The sequence below is a fragment of the Paroedura picta genome, chromosome 5, assembly GCF_049243985.1.
Source record: "Paroedura picta isolate Pp20150507F chromosome 5, Ppicta_v3.0, whole genome shotgun sequence".
In the NCBI taxonomy this organism is placed as follows: domain Eukaryota; kingdom Metazoa; phylum Chordata; class Lepidosauria; order Squamata; family Gekkonidae; genus Paroedura; species Paroedura picta.
This window is the reverse complement of record NC_135373.1, coordinates 12,016,355-12,044,135: the sequence shown is the minus strand read 5'-3', so window position 1 is coordinate 12,044,135 and position 27,781 is coordinate 12,016,355. Positions and strand designations below refer to the sequence as shown.

The 27,781-nt window shown below is 50.1% G+C and overlaps 1 protein-coding gene across 1 annotated transcript in view; it reads right to left on the bottom strand.

Annotated features, from left to right (window-relative positions):
* Nucleotides 1-27,781, bottom strand: part of SLC8A2 (solute carrier family 8 member A2) — a 167,906-nt gene that overhangs the window by 99,246 nt on the left and 40,879 nt on the right. Inside the window, exon 2 of the mRNA XM_077336520.1 lies at nt 900-2,736. Within this exon, the coding sequence (XP_077192635.1) occupies nt 900-2,707 (1,808 nt within the window). The 5' untranslated portion in view covers nt 2,708-2,736. The remainder of the gene's footprint in view (nt 1-899; nt 2,737-27,781) is intronic.

Sequence of the window (27,781 nt, the reverse complement as noted above, 5' to 3'; positions counted from 1 at the left end):
TTTCTCCAGCCCAGAAACCAGGAAAACATTCTTGGCTTCTGACCCGACGCACCCAGCCTGGCAGCTAGGGTTGCCAGCTTCCAGGTGGGGCCTGGAGAACACCCTTTATTACAACTGAGCTCTGGCATATAGAAATCAGCTCTGCAGGAGTAAATGGCAGTCCTGTAGGGTGGTCTTTATGTCTCCCAAGAGAAAGTTTTCATCAGCCATCAGCCATCAGAACAGTACTAGTGGGAGAGCCTTTTTTCGCTAGAAATGGCTGTGTGCGTTACCGCGATCTGCCGCTGTTGCCTGCAGCGCTTTTCAATAGCGCACAGATTTAGTCACGTTGCCCTTTGTGTGGAATGGCCCTTAGAGATCTCTGTTCCTGTTTGTATCCGATGAAGGGCATTTTGGCTCTCGAAAGCTCACAGGGCCTACTGGATTTGCCTCTAATTAGAGGGAAACAGTGCATTAAAGACAGAACTGAGAGACAAGGGAGAAGTAAGCAGTAATCCCCCTCCCTGGAAGTTTCTCTGAATGCCTCCCTTTCTGCAAAAGTCTGGGTCTCACTAACAGCAATGCCTGTGTGTGTGTGTGTGTGTGTGTGTGTGTGTGTGTATGTGTATGTGTGTGTGTGTGTGTGTGTTGGGGGGAGGTTGCAAGATGTGTCTTCAGAGTACCCAGATACTGTGCACTCCTCCTTTCTTAGGTATCCTAGCGAAATTCTAGTATCTGCCACAAACAGTTCTCATCCATCACAAGAATGGGGATTTGCAAATAAATCCAAAGAATCTTCCATACAAAACCAAATCTATTTGTAATTCCCCCTCCTCCAGTTTTCTTATTTCGGCTTTGGGTTAGAGTTACCAGGCTGCCCGACTCCATGACCTACACTGTAAGATGCACTGGTTACTTACACTGTTTCGTCGTCCTTGAACTCCAGTTCCCCACTGGAATCTTCATAGTCTATGCCCCCTCCTCTTGCCGTCCCTTCCACAGTCTGGTAGGGCACCATGACTGTCCCCCGGGCTCCAGAGCTCCGGATCACTTTGACCTCCAGGGTCCCCTGGCACTCACTGACCCTCAGCAGTTTGTCCTGGAAGGTAAAGATGCCAGCATGGTCATCGTCCAAAATGGTCACAGTAGCTACCAAGGGCACCACAAGCCGCCCTTTTGGATGGTCGGCTGAGTCCGACTCAAACATGCCCTCTGCATCCCCCACCCGCAGGTTGAGCAGCCGCACAAAAAAGTGTTCATCTTCCTCAAAAATATCATCATCAATGATGCCTATCTTCAGTTCCTTCTGTGTCTCCCCTGGCTTGAAGATCAAGGTCCCCTCACTGTACTCGTAGTCTGAGCCTGCCTTGGCCGAGCCATCCTCTGTCTTGTAGTCAACGTAGAAGGTGTTGTATGTGTCGCCGCCCTGTTGGCAGGTCACAGTCAAAGTGACTGAGCCACAGTTCTCTAAGCAGTGGTACATGCACGGCTCAAAGAAGATCTTGCTGTAGTTCTCCTCCACCTCTGCCTCTGAGGGCACCTCCAACAGGTTAGCGGACTTCTTGGAGTACTCAGAGATATGTTTCTTGAGGATGTTCCCTGCTCCGGTCATCAGGCGGGTGGCCTGGATGCGATAGAAGGCGCGGCTCTTTTGCTGGTGCAAGAGGGCGTAATAGTTGGCCATCTCAACAAGCTGCTCCAGTTCTTTGTCCGGGTGCTTCTGCTTCAGGTCTTTCAAGATCTGAATGACCTCTTTGCGGCTCTCGTCCAGCTCTTTCTCCTCCTGCGTTGTGACAGGCAGGGGTGCTACAGAGGCCAAGCTTCCATCCACAAAGACACTCTCCCGGTGGTCGTTGGCCACAAAACTACCATCCATCTCTATCCCCTTAGGGAACTCGCCCTCTGTCCCAATAATGATACCACTGCGTGGGTCTGCCCGGTACCTCTTGTAGACATATTTGTAGAACAGCAGGCGCTTGTCTGCCATCCAGGCAAAGACCACACAAACAGGGAAGAAGACCAGGGTGAGTAAGGCCTCCCAGACTTTCACCACCCCTGGTGAGAAGACAGCCAGGATCAGGTACAACCAAATGTAAGCAAAGATGCTCCAGGATGCCGTGACAAAGAAGACTCTCAGGTGTTTGATCTTGCGGCTCTCCCCAGCTGGGATGACATAGACACACACAGCGATGACCACAAACATGTTGAAGGCTGCACTGCCCACAATGGTGCCGGGACCCAGTTCACCCGCTTCAAAATTGTGGCCGCAGACCTCAATGACTGAGAGGAGTATCTCAGGAGCAGAGGAGCCCAACGCCATGAGGGTCAGGTTGGAGACTGTCTCGTTCCAAATCCGCACTGTGCCAATGCTGGTCTCGCCATTGGACTTGGTTATGGTGATCTCCTTCTCCTTAGACGTGATCACCTCAATGGAGGCCATGAAGCGGTCAGCAATGATGGAGACACCCAGAAACATGTACATCATAGCCACGAAGTAGACGATTGCCCGTGCTGCCTTGTCGCCCAAGGACGGGTTGTCAGGCTGCCAAACGGGGAGGAGAACCCCCGGCTGACACCCGCTGGACCCCTCACAACCGGTGTTGTTGGCTTCCAGCTCATTTCCATATGCTCCCACATGGGAAGTGTTCTCTGCTAAGACGGCTGAGGCCACCAAAACTTTGGCAAGGGTGTAAGAGGACAACCACCACCCCCATTTTGATGGCAACATCCTCCTTTGGCAGTTGACACTCACAGGACCTGAGGAGAAATAAGAAGAGAGAAGAATTAGGCCCATCAGTATGAAGACTTCAGGGTAGCGTACAATGCAGGTGGCAACAGAATCATAACAGAATCAAAAAGGACGTAGATAAAATTGAAAGGGTACAGAGGAGAGCGATGAAGATGATCTGGGGCCAAGGGACCAAGCCCTATGAAGATAGGTTGAGGGTCTTGGGAATGTTCAGCCTGGAGAAAAGGAGGTTGAGAGGGGACATGATAGCCCTCTTTAAGTATTGGAGGAGGGCAGGATGCTGTTTCCGTTGGCTGCAAAGGAGAGGACACACAGTAATGGGTTTAAACTACAAGTACAACGATATAGGCTAGATATCAGGAAAAAAATTTTCACAGTCAGAGTAGTTCAGCAGTGGAATAGGCTGCCTAAGGAGGTGGTGAGCTCCCCCTCACTGGCAGTCTTCAAGCAAAGGCTGGAGACACACTTTTCTTGGATGCTTTAGGATGCTTAGGGCTGATCCTGCGTAGAGCAGGGGGTTGGACTAGATGGCCTGTGTGGCCGATTCCAACTCTATGATTCTATGATTCTAACCCAACACCACAATTCACCAGAATGACTGGCCATTTTCCAGCTGGTCCAGCTGGTGTCATGGAACAGCCAGGATCTGGTTACAGCTCTGACTCCTCTGAAGAAGAACAGCTGGATTTAGCAGCCATCAGCCAGCTGCAGCCAAGCAATCAAATGCGGAATCTCAGTTAAGTGACTCTGAGGTGTGTGTTTTATCCCCTTGCCCAGAGCTGATGGTTCAGGGTCAGCCAGCTGCCTGATCCCCTCCAAGTTCCCCAGGTCCACAAGAGCAATGTTGGTGTAGGCTTCAAGGAGATTTGGAGACCTATTGTGGGTCAACATGCCTCAGGCCGCTGGCAACCAGCAACAGAGATTTGAGCCACGCAGATAAAAGTCATCGCATTGCTCAGGAGACTGACTGGCTGCTACTTTACCCAATTGCTTCGGGAAAACTGACCTTGGCTTGCTACGACTACTACACTAGTGTAATTTTTGGACTCTGCCTCTGATAGCTGGCTCCACTATCCTGCATAAGCTGGCACCTGCCTGAAACAAGACGCCTGGTGCCTTCTAGATCCAAGACCTGGAGTAGGATCCGGGGGGGATGGGTTCCCCTAGCAGAGGTGCCAAAAGGAACATTGAGGGCAACCAATGAGGCTGAAGGGCAGTAGGTTCAGGAAGGGAATACTACTTTGCTCAGAGTGTGATTCAAATGTGGGATCTGCTGCCAGAGGATGTCAGGGTGGCCACAGGAATAAACAGCTTTAAAGGGGAATTAGGTAGATTCATAAGTCTATCAATGGCTACTAGCCATGGTGATGGAGGGGAAACTCCACATTCAGAGGGACTAATCTTCTGAATCCCAAAGCGAGGAGGCAAATTCATGGGAAGGCCTCATCTTCTCTGCCCTGTTGTTGCTTCTTCAGAGGAACCAGCTGGCCCCTGTATGAGATGGGAGGTTGGACTAGATGGACCCTCCATGGTCTGACCCAGCTGGGCTCCCCTGATGTCCTTCTGAAGGCCTCGGCCTCCCTGCCCTGTGGCTGGCCCTCCAGGGGAACTGGCTGGCCCCTGGGTGAGACAGGAGGCTGGACTGGATGGGCCCTCCCTGGTCTGACCCAGCAGGGCTCCCCTGATGTCCTTCTGAAGGCCTCGGCCTCCCTGCCCTGTGGCTGGCCCTCCAGGGGAACTGGCTGGCCCCTGGGTGAGACGGGAGGCTGGACTGGATGGGCCCTCCCTGGTCTGACCTAGCAGGGCTCCCCTGATGTCCTTCTGAAGGCCTCGGCCTCCCTGCCCTGTGGCTGGCCCTCCAGGGGAACTGGCTGGCCCCTGGGTGAGACGGGAGGCTGGACTGGATGGGCCCTCCCTGGTCTGACCCAGCAGGGCTCCCCTGATGCCCTTCTGAAGGCCTCGGCCTCCCTGCCCTGTGGCTGGCCCTCCAGGGGAACTGGCTGGCCCCTGGGTGAGACGGGAGGCTGGACTGGATGGGCCCTCCCTGGCCTGACCCAGCAGGGCTCCCCTGATGTCCTTAGGAAGGCCTCGGCCTCTCTGCCCTGTGGCTGGCCCTCCAGAGGAACTGGCTGGCCCCTGGGTGAGACGGGAGGCTGGACTGGATGGGCCCTCCCTGGTCTGACCCAGCAGGGCTCCCCTGATGTCCTTAGGAAGGCCTCGGCCTCTCTGCCCTGTGGCTGGCCCTCCAGAGGAACTGGCTGGCCCCTGGGTGAGACGGGAGGCTGGACTAGATGGACCCTCTCCCTGGTCTGACCCAGCAGGGCTCCCCTGATGTCCTTAGGAAGGCCTCGGCCTCCTTGCCCTGTGGCTGGCCCTCCAGAGGAACTGGCTGGCCCCTGGGTGAGACGGGAGGCTGGACTGGATGGGCCCTCCCTGGTCTGACCCAGCAGGGCTCCCCTGATGCCCTTCTGAAGGCCTCGGCCTCCCTGCCCTGTGGCTGGCCCTCCAGGGGAACTGGCTGGCCCCTGGGTGAGACGGGAGGCTGGACTGGATGGGCCCTCCCTGGTCTGACCCAGCAGGGCTCCCCTGATGTCCTTCTGAAGGCCTCGGCCTCCCTGCCCTGTGGCTGGCCCTCCAGGGGAACTGGCTGGCCCCTGGGTGAGATGGGAGGCTGGACTGGATGGGCCCTCCCTGGTCTGACCCAGCAGGGCTCCCCTGATGTCCTTCTGAAGGCCTCGGCCTCCCTGCCCTGTGGCTGGCCCTCCAGGGGAACTGGCTGGCCCCTGGGTGAAACGGGAGGCTGGACTGGATGGGCCCTCCCTGGTCTGACCCAGCAGGGTTCCCCTGATGTCCTTAGGAAGGCCTCGGCCTCCCTACCCTGTGGCTGACCCTCCAGAGGAACTGGCTGGCCCCTGGGTGAGACGGGAGGCTGGACTGGATGGGCCCTCCCTGTTCTGATCCAGAAGGGTTCTCCTGATGGGTCTGCGAGATCAAACTCAGATGGGCACACACAAAAACATAAAATTAGCAAAAACTACAAAGTCTCAGCTGCACCTTCAAGACAAACAAATTGAGGACCGAAATACTGGTGGATTGTCTTTGCAGAATCTGATCAAAGATGCCGTGAAGCCAAAAACTTCACTGTGTAGACAGTTTTCCTTTTCCCCCCTCCTCCGTTTCTTTTTGTTCTCAGCCCACTGTCTTTAAAAACTGGCTTGTAATGTGGTGTTGCTGTTACTTTTGCTTTAATTCTATTTTACTTTCATAAAAAAAAGAAAGCAGTAGGAGAAGAAGATCCACTTTTCACTACCTGAAGGAGTCCCAAAGCGGCTTATAATATTTTCCCTTCCTCTTCCCACAACAGACACCCTGTGCGGTAATTAGGGATGAGAGAGCTCTAAGAGAGAGGGAGAACAGCTCTATGAGAACTGTGCCTGGCCCATGGACACTCGGCTGGTTGCACCTCTGCTGGACAAGTGGGGATTGAACCCGGCTGTCCAGATGAGAGTCTGCTGTTCTTTAACCACTACACCACGCTTGCTCACCAAGATAGGATGACCTCCGTGTTCTCTGCGACAAAAAACATCCACATCCAAAGAAGTTGGTTTTTATATCCCACTTTTCACTACCTGAAGGAGTCACAAAGCATCTTACAAACACCTTTCATTTCTCTTCCCACAACAGGCACCCCCTCTGAGGTAGGCGGGGCTAAGAGATCTCTAGAAGAACTGCTCTAGAAGAACATCTCCTATGAGAATAGGGAAAGGCCAAAGGTCACCCAGCTGATTGCACATGGAGGAGGAGCAGCGAATTAAAACCAGTTAGAATCATAGAATCATAGAGTTGGAAGGGGCCATACAGGCCATCTAGTCCAACCTCCTGCTCAACGCACGATTAGCCCAAAGCATCCTAAAGCATCCAAGAAAAGTGTGTATCCAACCTTTGCTTGAAGACTGCCAGTGAGGGAGCTCACCACCTCCTTGGGCAGCCTATTTCACTGCTGAAATACTCTGACTGTGAAAACTTTTTTCCTGATATCTAGCCTATATTGTTGTACTTCTAGTTTAAACGCATTACTGCGCGTCCTTTCCTCTGCAGCCAACAGAAACAGCATCCTGCCCTCCTCCAAGTGACACACTTTCAAATACTTAAAGAGGGCTATCATGTCCCCTCTCAACCTCCTTTTCTCCAGGCTGAACATTCCCAAGTCCCTCAACCTATCTTCATAGGGCTTGGTCCCTTGGCCCCAGATCATCTTCGTCGCTCTCCTCTGTACCCTTTCAATTTTATCGACATCCTTCTTGAAGTGAGGCCTCCAGAACTGCACACAGTACTCCAGGTGTGGTCTGACCAGTGCCGTATACAAGGGGACGATGACATCTTGTGATTTTGATGTGATGCCCCTATTGATACAGCCCAAAATGACATTTGCCTTTTTTACCGCTGCATCACACTGCCTGCTCATGTTTAGTTTACAATCCACAAGTACCCCAAGGTCTCGTTCACACACAGTGTTACCTAGAAGCGTATCCCCCATCCAGTAGGCATGCTTTTCATTTTTCTGACCCAGATGCAGAACTTTACACTTATCTTTATTAAATTGCATCTTGTTCTCATTTGTCCATTTTCCCGTTGTGTTCAGATCTCGTTAAACTCTGTCTCTATCTTCTGGAGTATTTGCAAGTCCTTCCAATTTGGTGTCATCTGCAAACGATGAGTAGTCCCTATACCCCCTCATCTAGATCATTAATATGTTAAATAGTACCAGGCTGAGCACCGAGCCCTGAGATACCCCGTCACTCACCTCCCTCCTTTTTTCACCCAGATGCTTTCCACTGTAGATATGCTCTCCTTCACTAGAATTTCCTGACAGGTAAGCCCTTTCCTCACATACAGTGCCACTCCTCCGCCTCTTTGATCTATTCTGTTTTTTCTGAACAGTTCATATCCATCCACTATTACATTCCAGTCATGAGAATCATTCCACCAAGTTTCTGTGATGCCTACTAGAATCATACCTTTCAGCCTGAGAAGTTCCAGCTCTTCCTTCTTATTGCCCATGCTTCGGGCGTTAGTATAAAGGCATCTGAATCCTTTTACTTTTGGTTCCCTATGATCTGGCCTTGCCGGTTGGGCTGCCTCCTTCCTTTCACTCCCTATGTTGATCATCTTCTTCCCCTAGTGGCTTTAGTTTAAAGCTCTCCTGATGAATCTCCCCAGGTTCCTGCCAAACACAGGGGCTTTTTGCACGCCTTCAAAATCGCACAATGGTTGCCAATTGGAAACGCTATTGATTTGCCATAAGGCACGACGTCGTAGACAATCTGCCACACACCTGAAACCAATCTGCAAAAAGCGCATCCTTGTAGCGCTTTCAGGGGAATCCCAAAAAGTGGATTCACCCTCCGGAAAGCGCTACACTCTTGCAACCAATCTGCAACACTAGCGAAAAAGACCTGTGCGTTAACATTGTTGCGGTTTCTTCAAAGTCCCTCCTCCTGAGCCTGTCCTCCAAACTTCCGGCGAAGCGATCGCCATTTTTTTTTCTCCGAGCGAGCGGGGATAAATGCACCAGCGAGCCTCTTTCTGTTTAGAGGCTTCCCTGGCTTCAGTCCTTCACCTTTAGTCACTAAGCACAAACCACAGAAAAGCCCGTTTGCTGAAGTATTTTCCCTTTATTTTTTTACACATTCATTCAGCCGAAAATCGGGCCCGTGAGGGGGGGGGGGATTTTTTTTTTTTCACTCGAGGCAGCGTGGCAACGATCATACGATCAAACGACAGCTCACATTAGGCAGCTGGATGGGTCTCTCCGTTGCAACAAATCTACACAGATTCGTTACAATGGGTCTGTTTTTTTTTTAAAAAAACCTTTCTTAAAAGGAAAGGGGCTGTTTGGGAGCATGCTAATGGCTGCCCATTGGCTGCTTGACGGCCAGGGACGGGACGAGCTTGGCAATAGCGCTTCCTTTCTAGCGATTTCTGCCGAGGCCGGAAGCTGTGGGAAACGCTACAAAACGCAACTGGATTCCACTACAAAGGCAGGTATGCATAACGACGAATTCCACTATTTTAAATGGTGATTTTTCATTCAGTGACCAATTTGCAACAAAGATCCCAGTGCGTAAAGCCCCACATTCCTCCCCAGCTTCGACAAGTGCAGTCCATCAGGTGCTAGTAGGCCTTCCTCAAGAAAGCCTATCCCATGGTCCCAGAAACCAAATCTCTCCTGCCGGCACCAACTACGCAGCCACTGATTCACCTCCATTATCTTCCTCTCCCGACGCATTCCTCTTCCCTTGACAGGCAAGATTGAAGAGAATACCACTTGTGCCCCCATTTGCTTGAGTTCTCCAGGTTGGAGTCCACCACTCTACACCATGTCAGCTCTCAACATCTCATCCTGAGCACCTTGCTCAGAGGTTTGCAACTGAAGGCCATGGCTGCTTTGATCGAGCCAGTTGATCTCATGCTGGAAAACAAAGTTTGAGTCTGGCAGCACCGTCACGACCAGCAACGTTTTATTCAAGGTGTAAGCTTTTGTGTCTATGTGCAAGCAAGAGGTATGCTTGCACACAGAAGCTCGTACTTGCGTGAACGTTTTTTCTCTTGAAGGGGCTTCCAGGCTGAGACTTTGTTCTGATGCTTCAGACTGATACCATGACCCGCCTGAATCCACCTGCTGTTGTCCCTTCCTTCGTTCCTGCTGCTTTCCACTTTCCCAAGCAGGCCTGTAGTCAATCTAAAATGGTTGCCTTAAAAACATTTGGCCAGTCAACCAAACATAGAATGGCACAAGTGTCTTTCTGCTAAAAGGAGCAAACACAGCACAATCTCCAAGATCTCCAACCCAGATCTGAAATTTCAGGAGCAGCATTTGTTTGTTGGGGGGAGGGGTCGTTAAGGCTGAAACTGACCCACAGGGATCTCTGGTGCTCAGGCGGCGGCAGCGTCCCCTCAGCAACAGACTACCCCCCCCCCCCCGGACTCAGTAAAATTGTCAAGCGTTGACCAGTCCCCGGTGATAAAAAGGTTGGGGACCACTGGTCTGGACCATATCAGAGGGGAATAAAATCCTTAAATATTCATCTTAACCCCACCTCATCCCCACCTCAGAACACAAAACGAGCAATCAAAAGAAAATGGTCAATATAGCTTTGTCTTTGTATCTAAAGAAGTGTGCCTGCTTGACTGGAATGTAATGGTGGATGGATATGAACTGTTCAGAAAAAACAGAATAGATCGAAGAGGTGGAGGAGTGGCACTGTATGTGAGGAAAGGGCTTACCTGTCAGGAAATTCTAGTGAAGGAGAGCATATCTACAGTGGAAAGCATCTGGGTGAAAATAAGCGAGGGAAAACAAACAGTGTGGTGGTTGGTGTCTGCTACCGACCGCCTGACCAACGAGTGGATGCTGCACTTTGTGAGCAGCTTGAGAAAATATCCAAGCGGCAGGACCTTGTCATCATGGGTGACTTCAATTTCCCAGATGTGTGCTGGGAAACAAACTCTGCAAAGCGTCCTCAGTCATGCAACTTCCTGACCTGCCTGGCTGACAATTTCATTTATCAAATGGTAGATGAACCCACAAGAGGTTCAGCCTAACTGGACTTAATACTGACCAACAGGCAAGAGTTGGTGGATGAGGTGAAGGAGGTGGGGACCCTAGGGGGAAGTGACCATGTCCTCATAGAATTCCTATTGAGATGGGGAGGCAAAGAAGGTTGTGGCCAGACGCGGATGTTGGATTTTCGTAGGGCAAACTTTAATAAACTCAGAGACATGATGAGTGTCATACCATGGACGAGAATGCTGGAAGGAAAGGGAACATGTGAAGGGTGGGCGCTACTCAAACAAGAGCTATTGCATGCTCAATCAATCAAAAAAGGGAGGAAGAATGACCCGGGAAACTACAGACCAGTGAGTCTGACCTCTGTTGTGGGGAAGATAATGGAGCAGATATTAAAGGGAGCAATCTGCAAACATCTGGAGGACAATTTGGTGATCCAAGGTTGTCAGCATGGATTTGTCTCCAACAGGTCCTGCCAGACCAACCTGGTTTCCTTTTTTGACCAAGTAACAGGTTTGCTGGATCGGGGAAATTCGGTTGATGTCGTTTACTTGGATTTTAGTAAAGCTTTTGACAAGGTTCCCCATGATGTTCTGATGGATAAGTTGAAGGACTGAAATCTGGATTTTCAGATAGTTAAGTGGATAGGGAATTGGTTAGAGAACCGCACTCAAAGAGTGTTGTCAATGGTGTTCCATCAGACTGGAGAGAGGTGAGTAGTGGGGTACCTCAGGGCTCGGTGCTTGGCTTTTTAACATATTTATTAATGATCTAGATGAGGGGGTGGAGGGACTACTCATCAAGTTTGCAGATGACACCAAATTGGGAGGACTGGCAAATACTCCGGAAGATAGAGACAGAGTTTAACGAGATCTGAACACAATGGAAAAATGGGCAAATGAGAACAAGATGCAATTTAATAAAGATAAATGTAAAGTTCTGCATCTGGCTCAGAAAAATGAAAAACATGCCTACTGGATGGGGGATACGCTTCTAGGTAGCACTGTGTGTGAACGAGACCTTGGGGTACTTGTGGATTGTAAACTAAACATGAGCAGGCAGTGTGATGCAGCGGTAAAAAAGGCGAATGCCATTTTGGGCTGTATCAACAGGGGCATCACATAAAAATCACAAGATGTCATAGTCCCCTTGTATACGGCACTGGTCAGACCACACCTGGAGTACTGTGTGCAGTTCTGGTGGCATCACTTCAAGAAGGACGTAGATAAAATTGAAAGGGTACAGAGGAGAGCGATGAAGATGATCTTGGGCCAAGGGACCAAGCCCTATGAAGATAGGTTGAGGGACTTGGGAATGTTCAGCCTGGAGAAAAGGAGGTTGAGAGGGGACATGATAGCCCTCTTTAAGTATTTGAAAGGTTGTCACTTGGAGGAGGGCAGGATGCTGTTTCTGTTGGCTGCAGAGGAGAGGACACGCAGTTTAAACTTCAAGTACAACGATATAGGCTAGATATCAGGAAAAAAATTTTCACAGTCTGAGTAGTTCAGCAGTGGAATAGGCTGCCTAAGGAGGTGGTGAGCTCCCCCTCACTGGCAGTCTTCAAGCAAAGGTTGGATACACACTTTTCTTGGATGCTTTAGGATGCTTAGGGCTGATCATGCATTGAGCAGGGGGTTGGACCAGATGGCCTGTATGGCCCCTTCCAACTCTATGATTCTATGATTCTATGATTCAAAGACCAGGCTTTCTCAGTCTCAATCAGGGTTTCATGAAACACTGGGGTTTCTTGACAGCCTGGAAGTGTTTCCCAAATGGGTGGGAATTAATTCTTCTATATTTTTAAAATGTGTTAAGCATTTATTGGGTGATATGACCTTATATGGTCACATCAAACTGTCCCCCCCCTCAAACAAAATGGCCCATGCTGGACTGGGAAGGCCTGGGAAGGTGGGCGTGTCCACAGCGATGCTTCCCTACCCTATCCTGCATGATTGCTTCTGGGGCTTCTCAAAGCCTGAAGAATGTTTCAGGGGTTCCTCAATGGTAAAAAAGTTGAGATAGGCTGGCCTAGACCTTGAATAAAACTTTGTTAGTTTTAAATGTGCTGCCGGACTTGAACTTTGAACTTCGTTCGGTCCTTCAGACCAGCTCAGCGACCCACCTGAATCTAGTTTTTCCTATGAGGGCAGAAAGAGGCATTCTAACACTGAACTTCTTGATGAAAAGGCAGAATTAAAATGTCCAAAGAAGGCTAGCCCAATCTCGTCTGCTACCATAATCTACACAGCGTTAGCCCTGGTGACCATTTGGGTCGGAGACTACTGAGGAAGTCCAGGGTCGCTACAAAGAGGCAGACAATGGCAGACCACCTTAGTTCATCTCTTGCCCTGACCTGGGTGACACAGGCTAAGCTGAGTGTGTCAAGTCTTGGAAGATAAGCAGGATCAGTTGTGGTTCATATTTGTATGGGGGACCAGCAGGGTTGCTATGCAGAGGCAGGCAATGGCAACCTACCTCTGTTGGTCTCTTTCCTTGTAAACCCAACTGGGTTGCTATAAGTCAGCTCCTGAAACTTGACCGCTCTTTCCACCACTTCCCCAGCAGAGCTTAACTGGTACAGGCCTTCATGTGGGAAGAAACTGTCCTTGAACGTACTTCTGCTTCTCAACCCTGCAAAAGGCACAAGAGCAGGCTGAGCTATTCCCTCCCCCACCCCCCCCCCACCCCCGTCAGTTGGCAACCTGCTTGCACAGCAAACTCACAAGAATAGAGAGTCCAAAAGCCACCTTAAGCTTCAGTGCCCAGCAAGCGTTCCTCCTCTTTTGGTCCCCCCATCCACTCTGCCTTCTCACAAACATTGCTTTTCCACACTTCTTCCCCTCGCTGGGCCCGATGTGACAACAGATGGATCCCGCTAGTTCCAACCCACACGCAGTACTGCTTCTTGGGGGGGGGAGGGGATCTATTTTTATTCTTGAGCAGAAGAAGGCAGCCTGCATGAACATAGCAAAGAGGGAGGGAAAGAAGCAAGGCTGGCTCTGGTGGAGAGAATGCTAGTCTGGGGCACAGGAGCTGAGTTCAAACCCTAACACAGCCCTGCTTTGAAAAACTTTTCCAAGGCTCAGACTAAGACTTTGGGAAGAGCCAGCATGGGGTCACGGTTAAGAGCAGAGGACTCCGATCTGGAGAACTGGTATTGATTCCTCACTCCTCCTCCACGTGAGCCAGCCAAGTGGCCATGAGCCAGTCCCAGTTCTCTTAGAGCTCTCACAGCCTCATCTACCTCACAGAATGTCTGTTGTGGGGAGCAGAATGGTAGGAGATTGCAAGCTGCTTTGAGATGCTTTGAGACTCGCAAGAGTCTTCTCTGGCATCAGAGTTCAAAAGCCTTAATTCTTTGACGCTCAGCCTTCCTTATGGTCCTACTTTCATAACCATACATTGTAACTAGGAAGACCATCACCTTGACTGAGATCAGACAACTGAGAGCACGTGGAGAGAGCTGCTGGGGAGTGATGCTGATGACCAGGTGAGGCTATTGTGGTGCTGAGTGAGGTGATTGCTGGGTGATTGCTGGGAGGATGAAAAAGGGCCGCTCCTCACCAGAGGCACAAGCCAAAGGGCGAGAGACATAGGACTCTTGGACTGTGGCTCTTAGCCTGGGGTTCTTGGCCTAGCAATTAGAATCAGTAGATTATATTTCCCTAGTAGTTGCACTGCCTAGAAGTTACAATGGACCTCCAGGTCACTCATCCCATCATCGCAATGAGTGTGACATGATTGCCTTCCTCCCTGAAGACAAGATGGACTACATCTGCCCCAAGTGTAAGCTGGTAAGACTTTTGGAGGAAAGGATTAGGGGCTTAGAAGAGGTATTACTCTGACCCAAATTAGGAAAGGGGAAGAGTTCATAGACCGGAGCTGTGCAACTTGGAATAAACAGGATGCAACCAGTCCTGAAGAGGATAAGGGGATTGACCTCATTACAGAGCCTTTGCAGACAGGAAAAAGACTAAACGGCGTAGAGCGAGATGGTTCTCGGGGCCTTTGGAGCTCCAGAATAGATTTTAGGCCCTTGCAGAGGAGGTGCAAGTGACAACGAGGGAAGAGGTCCCAAAACAAAGTCTTGAAGAGGCTATGGGGATAGAAGGAAATGGTGTTGAGAAGAAAAGAAAAGAGAGGACTGGTAATTGGAGATTCCCTCCTAAGAGGAATGGATCGCCATGTGGCTGGGCCCGACCCCCTAACCCGAGAGGTGTGTTGCTTCCAGGGGCAAAAATTAAAGATATTTCAGAACAGCTGCCCAAACTCCTCAAATCTACGGATCGCTACCCATTTGTGATGGTCCATGTGGAAACGAATGACATGCCCGTGAATACCATTGCTCCTATTAAAACAGATTATCAAGATCTAGGGAGGAAGCTCAAGCAAATGGGGGAACAAGTGGTATTCTCTTCAATCTTGCCTGTCAAGGGAAGAGGAATGCGTCGGGAGAGAAAGATAATGCAGGTGAATCAGTGGCTGCGTAGTTGGTGCCAGCAGGAGAGATTTGGTTTCTGGGACCATGGGATAGGCTTTCTTGAGGAAGGCCTACTAGCACCTGATGGACTGCACTTATCGAAGTTGGGGAAGAATGTGTTTGGCAGGAACCTGGGGAGATTCATCAGGAGAGCTTTAAACTGAAGCGACAAGGGGAAGGAAACGTTCAACATAGGGAGTGTAAGGAAGGAGACCGATCAGGGGCAGCCCAACCAGGAAGGCCAGCTCATAGGGAACCAAAAGTAAAAGGATTCAGATGCTTTTATACTAACGCCTGAAGCATGGGCAATAAGAAGGAAGAGCTGGAACTTCTCATGCTGATGGAAAGGTATGATCTAGTAGGCATCACAGAAACTTGGTGGAATGATTCTCATGACTGGAATGTAATTGTGGATGGATATGAACTGTTCAGAAAAAAACAGAATAGATCGAAGAGGTGGAGGAGTGGCACTGTATGTGAGGAAAGGGCTTACCTGTCAGGAGGTTCTAGTGAAGGACAGCATATCTACAGTGGAAAGCATCTGGGTGAAAATAAGCAAGGGGAAAAGAAACTGTAGTCGTTGGTATCTGCTACCGACCGCCTGACCAACGAGAGGATGTGGATGCTGCACTTTGTGAGCAGCTTGAGAAAGTATCCAAGCGGCAGGACCAGGTCATCATGGGTGACTTCAATTTCCCAGATGTGTGCTGGGAAACAAACTCTGCGATGCGTCCTCAGTCATGCAACTTTCTGACCTGCCTGGCTGACAATTTCATTTATCAAATGGCAGATGAACCCACAAGAGGTTCAGCCATACTGGACTTAATACTGACCACCAGGCAAGAGTTGGGGGATGAGGTGAAGGAGGTGGGGACCCTAGGGGGAAGTGACCATGTCCTCATAGAATTCCTTTTGAGATGGGGAGCCAAGGAAGCTTGTAGCCAGATGCGGATGTTGGATTTTCGTAGGGCAAACTTTAATAAACTCAAAGACATGATGAGTGTCATACCATGGACGAGAATGCTGGAAGAGAAGGGAGCATGTGAAGGGTGGGTGCTACTCAAACAAGAGCTATTGTATGCTCAATCGATGACTATCCCAAAAAGACGAAAACACTGCAGGAGCTCTAGGAAGCCTAAGCAGACAAACTAAGAAAGAAAAGGGCAATGTTCAGGAAATGGAGGGAAGGACAGAGCTCTAAAGAAGAGTACCTACAGATTACTAGGCACTGTAGATCAATCATCAGAAAGGCTAAAGCTGAGAGTGAGCTAAGATTGGCCAGGGAAGCCCACTGTAACAAGAAAAGATATGTTATGTGAGGAGCAAACATAAAGGAAAAGAGGCAATAGGCCCACTATTGGGTGCAGATGGAAAAACTCTAACAGAGGATGCAGAGAAAGCAGAAAGGCTCAGTGCCTATTTTACATCTGTTTTTTCTCACAGGTCAAAGGGTTTAGGCACATCTAGTGATGGCAGTAGCCAAGAGATAGTGTCTAGGTGGCAGGTTAACATGGACAGAGAGTTTGTCAAGAGGAATTCAGCTGCACTGGATGAGTTCAAATCCCCTGGGCCGGGTGATAGAGAGAGAGTTCAACGAGATCAGAACACAATGGAAAAATGGGCAAATGAGAACAAGATGCAATATAATAAGGATAAGTGTAAAGTTCTGCATCTGGGTCAGAAAAATGAAAAACATACCTACTGGATGGGGGATACGCTTCTAGGTAACACTGTGTGTGAACGATACCTCAGGGTACTTGTGGATTGTAAACTAAACATGAGCAGGCAGTGTGATGCAGCGGTAAAAAAGGCAAATGTCATTTTGGGCTGTATCAACAGGGGCATCACATCAAAATCACAAGATTTCATAGTCCCATTGTATAGTCCCACTGGTTAGACCACACCTGGAGTACTGTGTGCAGTTCTGGAGGCCTCACTTCTAGAAGGACGTAGATAAAATTGAAAGGGTACAGAGGAGAGCGACGAAGATGATCTTGGGCCAAGGGACCAAGCCCTATGAAGATAGGTAGAGGGACTTGGAAATGTTCAGCCTGGAGAAAAGGAGGTTGAGAGGGGACATGATAGTCCTCTTTAAGTATTTGAAAGGTTGTCACTCGGAGGAGGGCAGGATGCTGTTCCCATTGGCTGCAGAGGAAAGGACACACAGTAATGGGTTTAAACTACAAGTACAACTAGATATCAGGAAAAACATTTTCACAGAGTAGTTCAGCAGTGGAATAGGCTGCCTAAAGAGGTGGTGAGCTCCCCCTCAATGGAAGTCTTCAAGCGAATGTTGGATATACACTTTTCTTGGGTGCTTTAGGATGCTTTGGGCTAATCCTGCGTTGAGCAGGGGGTTGGACTAGATGGCCTGTATGACCCTTTCCAACTCTAAGATTCTATGATTCTATGACTAGACACACTTTCATAGGCAGGGTGATCTCTCTGCTTTTTAGGATGCTGTCTAGATTTGCCTTAGCTTTCCTCCCCAGGAGCAAGCGTCTTTTAATTTCTTTGCTGCAGTCCCCATCTGCAGTGATCTTGGAGCCCAGGAAAATAAAATCAGTCACTACCTCCATTTCTTCCCCATCTCCTGTCCTTGAGTCGGCTTCAGAGCACAAATTTGGATGCCTTTCCCTTGCTATCAAAGGGACAGTTTATGGGGGTGTTTATAACTAAACTACCCTCCTCTCCCTTATCATTGTAGTTCGAAGAGCTACTAAGCAGCTAACCGTCCTCGAAGTGTGCACAACCGGAATTCCATTTAAGAAGGCATTCTTATCTCTTCTAGCTGTTCTCTGGGAATTCAGCATTCAGTTGGGTGTATCTTTCTGTTTCTCCCTTGCTTTTCACTTCCCTTCTCTCCTCAGCTATTTGTAAATCTTCCTCAGAAAGCCATTTTGCTTTCTTGGATTTCTTTTACTTTGGGATAGTTTTAATTGCTACCTCTTATTTTGTTGCGAACCTCCGTCCATAGTTCTTCAGGCACTCTGTCTATTAGATCTAAATCCTTAAATCTATTAGTTATCTCTACTATATATTTGTCGGGTATATGATTTATTTCATACCTGAGTGGCCTAGTGTTTTTCCCTACTTTCTTCGATTTGAGCCTAAATTTTGCAACAAGAAGCTGATGATCTGAACCACAACAGGCTCCTGGTCTTGTTTTTACTGACTGTATAGAACTTTTCCATCTTTGGATGCAGAGCACATAGTCACTCTGATTTCTATGTTGACCATCTGGTGTTGTGCATGTGTAGAGTTATTTCTTGGGTTGTTGGAAAAGAGTGTTTGCTATGACCATTGTATTCTCTTGACAAAATTCTACCAGCCTGTGCCCTGCTTCATTTTGTACTCCAAGGCCAAACTTGCCTGTTATCCCAGTAATCTTTTGGCTTACTATTTTAGCATTCTAATATCCCATGATGATAAACACATCATTTCTTAGCTTCGCGGCTCCCAACTGGTCCGTTGCTGGGGTAAGGAGCCAATCAGCAGCCACGCTGATTGGTGCTTTTGGGGCCAGACTGACAAGCGGAGGGCCTAATCGGCCCCTTATGCCAAGGGACCAAGCCCTATGAAGATAGGTTGAGGGACTTGGGAATGTTCAGCCTGGAGAAAAGGAGGTTGAGAGGGGACATGATAGCCCTCTTTAAGTATTTGAAAGGTTGTCACTTGGAGGAGGGCAGGATGCTGTTTCTGTTGGCTGCAGAGGAGAGGACACGCAGTAATGGATTTAAACTACAAGTACAACGATATAGGCTAGATATCAGGAGAAAAATTTTCACAGTCAGAGTAGTTCAGCAGTGGAATAGGCTGCCTAAGGAGGTGGTGAGCTCCCCCTCACTGGCAGTCTTCAAGCAAAGGTTGGATACACACTTTTCTTGGATTCTTTAGGATGCTTTGGGCTGATTCTGCGTTGAGCTGAGGGTTGGACTAGATGGCCTGTATGGCCCCTTCCAACTCTATGATTCTATGATTCTATGATGTTGTCATCTGTTCAGTCGAGTCCGGCCCTCAAAGATTCTATAGGAAAGTTTCCACCATGTGTCTCTGTCAATGACCGCTTCTTTTTGATGGTTGCTGGTTATCCCTGTGTTGGCTTTGATCGTGTCGAGCCAGTGGATCCTTTGGCAACCACATTTCCTTTCGCCGCTATTGTTCTAATCTGGGTGAAGGAGGAGAGTGCAAAAGTTGGCTTGAAACTCAACACCAAGAAAACGAAGATCATGGCATCCGGCCCTCTCAAATCCTGGCAAATAGATGGAGGTAGTGATTGATTTTATTTTCCTGGGCTCCAAGATCACTGCAGATGGGGACTGCAGCAAAGAAATTAAAAGACACTTGCTCCTGGGGATGAGCAGATCTAGACAGCATCCTCAAAGGCAGAGACATCAACCTGTCAACTAAAGTGTGTTTAGGCAAGGCTATGGTCTTCCCAGTTGCAATGTATGGCTGTGAAAGTTGGACCATAAGGAAGGCCGAGCGTCAAAGTATTGAGGCTTTTGAACTCTGGTGCTGGAGAAGACTCTTGCGAGTCCCTTGGACTGCAAGGGGAACAAATCGGTCAGTCCTAGGGGATATCAGCCCTGACTGCTCCTTAGAAGGCCAGATCTAGAAGATGAAACTGAATTACTTTGGCCACCTCATGAGAAGGAAGGACTCCCTAGAGAAGAGCCTAATGCTGGGAGCGATCGAGGGCAAAAGAAGAAGGGGACGACAGAGAATGAGGTGGCTGGATGGAGTCACTGAAGCAGTCGGTGCAAACTTAAATGGACTCCGGGGAATGGTAGAGGACAGGAAGGCCTAGAGGATCATTGTCCATGGGGTCGCGATGGGTCAGACATGACTTCGCACCTAACAACAACAACAACAACAACAACAACAACAACAACAACAACAACAATTCTTTATGAAGCAACTAGCAGAATACTTGATAGCAGCCCAGCCAAATGGTAGTTTATGATCTACCTTGAGCTGCTGGGTTGGATCATCACCAATACCACTGAGTTCCCAACCCGCTAGCCACAGGAATCCCTTGTGCCTGTAGCTTTTTTGCTTTGATGATTCTTGAACATCAAGCCTACTTTGATCCCTTTATCCTTTTCCCCCCTGGGAGTTCCCATCCCTTCCCAGGTTGCAACACAACCGGTCAGGTGTAGCTGTTGGAGTGTCAGCCGAGGAGACCCAGATTCAAATCCCTACAGGTTCAAATTCCTATGAAAGCTATCTGGATCGCTGGATGTGAACCTTTCTTCATATGTTTTGGACTCCAAACCCCTCACCATCTTTGTTGCCATCCTTTGGACACGTTCAAGTTTGTCTACTTCCCTCTTCAACTGGGGTGCCCAAAACTGAACACAGGACTCCAAGTGAGGCCGAACCAGAGCAGAGTACAGCGGTACCATCACATCCCGTGATCTGGACACGATACTCCATTTGATACAGACCAAAATCCCATTTGCCATTTTAGCCACACTGCTGACGCATGTTCAATGTATGGTCTACTAAGACTCCTAGATCCTTTTCGCACATGCTACTGCCAAGACAAGTTTTCCCCATCTTATATTGGTGTATTTGGTTATTCCTACCTAAATGCAGAACTTTACATTTGTCCCTATTGAACTTCATTTTATTCAGTTTAGCCCACTTGTGGAGTCTATCAAGATCATCCTGTATTCTGTTGCTGCCTTCGGTTGTGTTTGCTACCCCTCCCAGTTTAGTATCATCTGCAAATTTAATAAATATACCCTCTAATCCCTCATCCAAATCATTTATAAATATGTTGAACAACACAGGCCCCAGGACAGATCCTTGGGGCACTCCACTTGTCACTCTTCTCCAAGAGGATGTTGATCCATTAACAAGTATCCTTTGGGTATGATCAGTCAACCAATTATCGATCCAGCAGATTCCAGTTTATATCCAGACTAGTATCAAAGCCCATTTTAAAAATGAAAGGGGTGGCGACAGGGCTTTGCGGCCCAGTAATTCCCCACAAAGCAACCCCTTGCCTACCCAAGGGAGAAAGGGATTTCAGTTTCTGCCAGAAAGGACGTCTCTCTCTCTCTGTGCAATTAAGTCTTGTCAGAACAGCTTGCTCAGCTATAGCCCTGCAGCCCCGCAGGTGAGGAAGGCCAGTCAAGCAGGGAATTCCCCCTTGAGCTACTGGAAGTAGTGATGCCAGCTTCCAGGTGGGACCTGGGTATCCCCTGGAATTACAGCTCATCTCCAGACACCAGAGATCCGTTTCCCTGGAGAAAATGGCTGCTTTGGAGGGGGGGCTCTATGATAGTATACCCCACTGAGGTCTCTGCTCTCCCCAAATCTCTAGGAGTTTCCCAACTGGATTTAACCCCCAGTCCCTGCCAGTGGCCACCCTCACTGGAAGGGAAAGGCAGAGTCCCAGGTGAGCTCCTCAGCAGGGCTCCTATGCCCCGGAGTCTGAGCCTTCATCCTTTCCCTATCTAAGAGGCTCTTCCTCCGGCATTACAGCTCTACTCCAGAGAACAGAGATCTGTTGGCATAAGGCTACCAACTCTGTTTTGGGAAATTCCTGGAGATTTGGGGGTGGAGCATAGAGAAGGTAGAGAAGCGGTGGCATCCCTCATTCCCATTTTGTCCTCACAGCCATCCTGCATGGTAGGCGCAATGGAGAGGAAGTCTGGCCGAAGGTCAGCCAGGACACTGGAAGTCCCTGTGAGAATTAGAACCAGGGTGCTCCCATCTTAATATGACATACCATATTATACCATACCTCACCTGCTGTCCAGCTAAGAAGGAAAATGCACTGTGGGGTGGGGAGAAGAGACAGAGTTCTTCTAGAATCAGAGCAAGGAGTTGCATACATGTATGTCTATAGTTTTGCCTGAGCCTGCTCGTGCACACCATGGGGCTTTGAAGGGCTGCTAAGAAAGACTGAGCTACAAAGAGCTTTGGATCTAGAGGGGAGAGCAGCCCCAAGGATTTGTGGGCAGGGAAAATTCTTACCCTAATTATTGTCCTAAATAAGAGGCAGGATGTGACCCAAACTCCTTCCTTGGCAGGGCCGACGGAGCACTTAGGAAGCTACTGGGTCGCATCATCAGAGTTTCCATTCTCAGGGATGCTCCCACGAGACCCTCCGCCAGCAGAAATTGCAGAGTGAGACGCAAACAAACCAAGAAGCCCGATATACTGGGAAAATGGAAGTGGATGAGATTTCACTCCGGTAGCCAAGCGCCTCCGTCTGGAACCTCAGGAAATTAATGGGGAAGGTGCGCCACCTGCCAATTTATTCCTCTCAGCAGCTCTGGAGCATGATTTGAACCTGATACCAATGAGCGCAGGAACGTTCTCCTCCAGGACTTTGCATCCTCACTGCAACTTGTGAAAAACTTAGGTGGAATCGGGGAGGGCCACTCATGAATCTCCCCAGATAACTTCAGGCCCATAATTCTCCGTCAATTGAGCCTACCACAGAGGGCTGTCCTGAGAACCTAGAATCTGCTAGATTCTGGCTAGAATCAGATTGGGAAAGCCACTCAGAGTCCTGTCAGGGAGAAAAACAGAATGTGTGTGTGTATATATATACAAATATGTTGGCTTGAAACTCAACATCAAGAAAACGAAGATCATGGCATCAGGCCCCCTCAATTCCTGGCAAATAGATGGGGAAGAAATGGAGATAGTGACAGATTTTATTTTCCTGGGCTCCAAGATCACTGCAGATGGGGACTGCAGCAAAGAAATTAAAAGACGCTTGCTCCTGGGGAGGAAAGCTATGGCAAATCTAGACAGCATCCTAAAAAGCAGAGACATCACCCTGCCAACAAAAGTGCGTTTAGTCAAGGCTATGGTCTTCCCAGTTGCAATGTATGGCTGCGAAAGTTGGACCATAAGGAAGGCCGAGCGTCAAAGAATTGAGGCTTTTGAACTCTGGTGCTGGAGAAGACTCTTGCGAGTCCCTTGGACTGCAAGGCAAACAAACCGGTCCAAGAGGAGATCAGCCCTAATTGCTCCTTAGAAGGCCAGATCCTGAAGATGAAACTCAAATACTTTGGCCACCTCATGAGAAGGAAGGTGGCTGGATGGAGTCACTGAAGCAGTCGGTGCAAACTTAAATGGACTTTAAGTAATGGTAGAGGACAGGAAGGCCTGCAGGCCAGGCAGTCCATGGTGCTGCATTGGGTCGGACACGACTTCGCACCTAACAACAATAACATACATATATCTTTCATCCGCTTTAATCCTGCGGAGCGGATTAAATAAAAGACTAAGGGCTGTTGGGGAGGAGTTAGGGCGGGCCGTGACCGGGATAAAAACTCTGAGGAGTGAATCAGGAGCCACGAAGCTGAGCCCCGGCTGAGCCACCGCGCGGCCTTCTCAGCCCGACAACGACTGTCCGCCCGGCGCCGCCACCGCCGCCCGACCCTTCCCACGCAAAGACTTGCCGCTGGCCGCTTCCCCCGCTGTCCCCGGCCTTCGAGCCCACCGCTGTGCCGCCACCCCGACCATGCCTGCCTCCCGATATGAGGCCGAAGAAACCATCACCGACAGGACACGACAACAGCGCCGCACCGGGGCCGCCGCCCCAAGCGCCATGCCTAGCCCACAGCTACCGCACCACTGCACGTGGCCACCTGCCTCTGACGCGGCTGCGATCCACCTTCGCTGCACCTACCCCACGCTCCGGAGCTGCGGACCGACACAGAAGGTAGGACGCCTTCCTGACTTCCGCCCCCGGCCACGCAGAAGCCTTTGAGTTTTGGGGGGGGGGAGCCCTTCTAGCACCCATTTTATTTCAATATAAAATGGGCTTTGAATCTAGTATACATATAAACACACACACACACACACACACATATATACATATATACATATATATATATACACATATATTTAGAATACTATTTGCAATACTGTGTACATATCTGGTCACCATATCACCAAAAGCACATTACAGAGCTTTGAAAAGGACAGAGGAGGGCGACCAAGATGTTGAAAGGGTGGGAGCGTCTTCCCTAAGAGGAAAGGCTGAAGAACATGGGACAATTCTGTTTAGGAAAGAGAAGACGACAGGAGGGTTATGATAGAGGTTGATAAAATCATGCAAGGGATGGAGGGATTTGGTAAAGGCTGGAACTTGAAGGCATCCAATGAAGCTGGTGGGCTGAAGGTTCAGGAGAGTCCAAAGGAAAGGCTCCTTTACACAAAGAGGCATTTAAGTTGTGGTTCCCTCCATGTGGAAGGCCAGGAAGGGTGAGGAGGTCAGGAAAAACCGCACTTTCTGGGCCTTCTGCAAACAATGCAAAACTGAACTAACTTGAGAGGGTTTTTCTGTACAGGCAACAAGGCTGCCTTGCACAACATGGTTTGACAAACCTGCTCGGGTAAATGAACAGGACTTGCGATCCTTTCTGCTGTATGATGTCTATTGCAAACAGGATCTATTCTCTAATTCCTGTATAGCTTTATATGTATTAATAACACATGTGCTACATTCCTGATCTATCATGTGGTTTACAGACTTCTAGAAACCCGAATGCACTGGCTAATGAACGTCCCATTATGTCGATTGCACTGACTCCTAGATGTAATCAGACCCGAGCCCCTGTGAGAAGGGGGACTACAAATAACTTGGATCCAACATCCAAAGGAATCCTTTGATTCCTGGAGAGCCAATCACTGTGGTCTGGAAGCCGTGAGATTCCAGGAGACATCCCACGTGGAGGATGGCAACCCCAAGCACATCAAAAAACTATAAGAAGAGCCCTCCTGGGTCAGACCAGGGAGGGCCCATGTAGTCCAGCCTCCCCTCTCACACAGGGGCCAGCCAGTTCCTCTGGAGGACCAGCCATAGGGCAGGGAGGCCGGAGCCTCCATAAGGACCTCAAGAGAGCCCTGCTGGGTCAGACCAGGGAGGGCTCATCCAGTCCATCCTCTAATCTCCCACAGGAGCCAGCCAGTTCCTCTGGAGGTCCAGGCACAGGGCAGAGAGGCTGAGGCCTTCCCCTGATAAGAATATAAGAAAAGCCCTGCTGGGTCAGACCAGGGAGGCGTCATCCAGTACAGCTTCCCGTCCCACACAGGGGCCAGCCAGTTCTCCTGGAAGTCTAGCCACAGGGCAGAGAAGCTGAGGCCTTCCCCTGATAAGAATATAAGAAGAGCAGACCAGGGAGGGTCCATCCAGTCCAGCCTCCTGTCTCACCCAGGGGCCGGCCAGTTCCTCTGGAGGGTCAACAACAGAGCAGAGAGACCTGTTGAGTTCTGGCTCTGGGATTCATAGTGCCTCTGAATGTGGGGGCTGCCTTTTGTCCTCAGGGCTAGAACATGGACACTGAAAAGTCATATTGGATTTACCCCCAGTGTAAACCTCATCCCAACAGCCTCCTGACTGCTGGAGCAGCTGTAAGTGCACGCCCATTTAGCTTGGGAGCCACTCTCTCAGCCATGGCTCCTGGGCATCCCCACCGTCTCCAGCCTTGCCTCAGGCACAGCAAGAGGATCTGCTCTAAACGCCTACAGACCAGGGCCAAACCGCTCATGCTGCTTTCCTGGTTGGGTGGGAAAGTGCTGACCAAGGGCCTCATTAAAGCAAGTAGGACAGGAAATCCCTCCCAGTGTGAGGAGGAAATCAGGCCAGGCGAGGAGGAGGTGCTGCCTGCCGGCCGGCCGGCTCCTCTACTTAGAAAACTGGCTGAGCTCAGCGGCGGAGCACTCTCCACTGGAAAGGCAGCCAGGGTGGCCGGCTCCATATTGGGGAACTCCTGGAGGTTTGGGGATGGAGCCTGCAGAGGGCAGAGAACTCAGTGGGGCTCTAGGCCCCAGAAGCCACTTCCAGAGCAGCCATTATCTCCAGGGGAACTGCCTGGAGGTTGGCATCCCAAAAGGCATCCTGGAGCGGGGAAGGTGTCCTCCCCACAGCGGAGCAGCTGTAGCTTAGTGGCCGAGCCAGTGTTTTGTACAGAGCTGGTTCTGTCTCCGTTCTCTGAGATGAGACATGCTCTCTGCAGCTTGAGAAAAAGACTCCGTCCTTGCAATTTCTGCCCAGAAGTTGCCAACCACCAATCAGGGGCTGGAGATCTCTTCCGTCTGAGTGAGTGGCTGTTTTGAAGTGTGGACTTCAGGACCATGTGCGCCATCGAGGTCCCTCCCTGCCCCAAATTCCAGCCACCCAGGTCCAGTCTCAAAGTTTCCAGGTATTTCCCAACCCAGATCTGGCAGCTCTGTTTTGCTGGTGTTGCCACTTACCCTACACCAGTGGTCCCCAACTTTTTTATCACCGGGGACCGGTCAACGCTTGACAATTTTACTGAGGCCCGGGGGACGGGTAGTCCTTTGCTGAGGGATGTTGCCGCCACCGCGCATTGGGCCGCACCCACGGGCTGCGCCCGCACGGGCCACAGCCGCGTGGCCCGGCCCTGATTCCCTCTCCCCGCCCTCCCGCAGTAAGAAGCTTGCGGCCTGGGAAGTTTTTTACTGCGGGGGGGGGGGGCGGGGAGAGGGAGCCACGGCCCGGCACCATGGCCTTTGCGGCCCAGCACCGGGCCGCAGCCCGCAGGTTGGGGACCACTGTTATATAGTATTGACATGAGATAAACGTACAATAGCGGTATAAACCTCAAAGATCTCTAGGCTTCACCTGGAAGTTGGCAACCTTCAACTGGCCAAGCTCTTTCACCGGGCATGCAAGGCATTGAAAGCCAGCCTGCTCCTTGGTCTGCGCCGAGGCCGGGGACTTGAGGGGGGAGGGGGAGGGGGGCTTTGGGCCTGCTCTTTGGCCCGCGCCGAGGCCGGGGAGTCAGGGATTGAGGGGGGCCAGAAAGGAAGCTTCACCGGAGCCCCAGCCCGGGAGCGTCACAGCCACAGGGGCCCTGCCTGGGGCGGGGGGGGGACCGGAAGCAGTGCCCAGAGACCAGACGATAACTGGACGAGCCAGGAAACTAGCGACTCATAAGGTTAATGTGCGCTCGGGCCAGGGAAGCCATCCACGTTCTTTCCCCCCCCCTCCGCCGAACCATTCCCAGAGTGTATGTGTGGACACAATAGAAGGTAGGAAGGAAGGAAGAAAGACAGAGGGACAGAAAGACAGAGGCAGAGAGAGAAAGAGACAGACAGAAAGGCAGAAAGACAGACAGTAAGAAAGTTACACATGCAACGGGCTCTAAATCTAGTGTCATTATAAGTCTGGTTTGGGGTCAGTCCAGAGAAGCCAAGTGGTCTTTCAAAAAGGCCAGGATCAGGTTTCCTTCCCTCTCTCCCTTTGCCTTTCTATCCTGGCTTTGCAGCTCAACTTCTTATTTAAAATTTCACAATGGGTGCTGTTCACAACGCCTGGGCGATATGTGGCAAGTGGCAGAGAGCACAGTGTGAGGTGCACTTGCCTGCCAACAGCGCACCAATGAACATTTCCCAATCAGGGCATGGAAAGGAACAGCTTGGCTTCCTAGTGCTGGGCAGCCACCTGCCAAGAAAGCCACAAAACCAGAGAACCCAGTTTACTTTCTCAGCGCAACACACCCTGAGCACCAGAGCAAGACTGGCTGACCAGCTTCCATCCTGGGCACCACTGCAGGCCAGGCAGCCCATCCCTCATGCCTTCCCACCCCCCCTTCCCAACACGGTGCCTTCTGCTTTGTCAACACAAGTTGGAACAGCTCAGCCAGGCTGGACTGAAAGCAGCAATTAGGAAGAACTTCCTGTCATTTTGAGCGGCTCCCCAGTGGGGCTGGCCTCCTTGGGAGGGGACGGGCATGCCTTCTTCGCAGATGGACATCAGACAACCATGCGAATATGGTGAACCAAGGCAGACTATGAAAGGGAGAGCAGGAAGGAAGGAGTGAGGGCCATTCTTACATGCCCAGGGTCATGCCAGTCACCATTTTGGGGCCAGGAAGGAATGAGCTCCAAGGCAGCCTGGCTCAGGGATATTGGAAGCTTATGCCTTCCTCTGGATATATTATTTATCTTAACAGTCAGGGTGAAGTAGTGGTTAAAGAGCAGTGGATTCTGAACTGGTGAA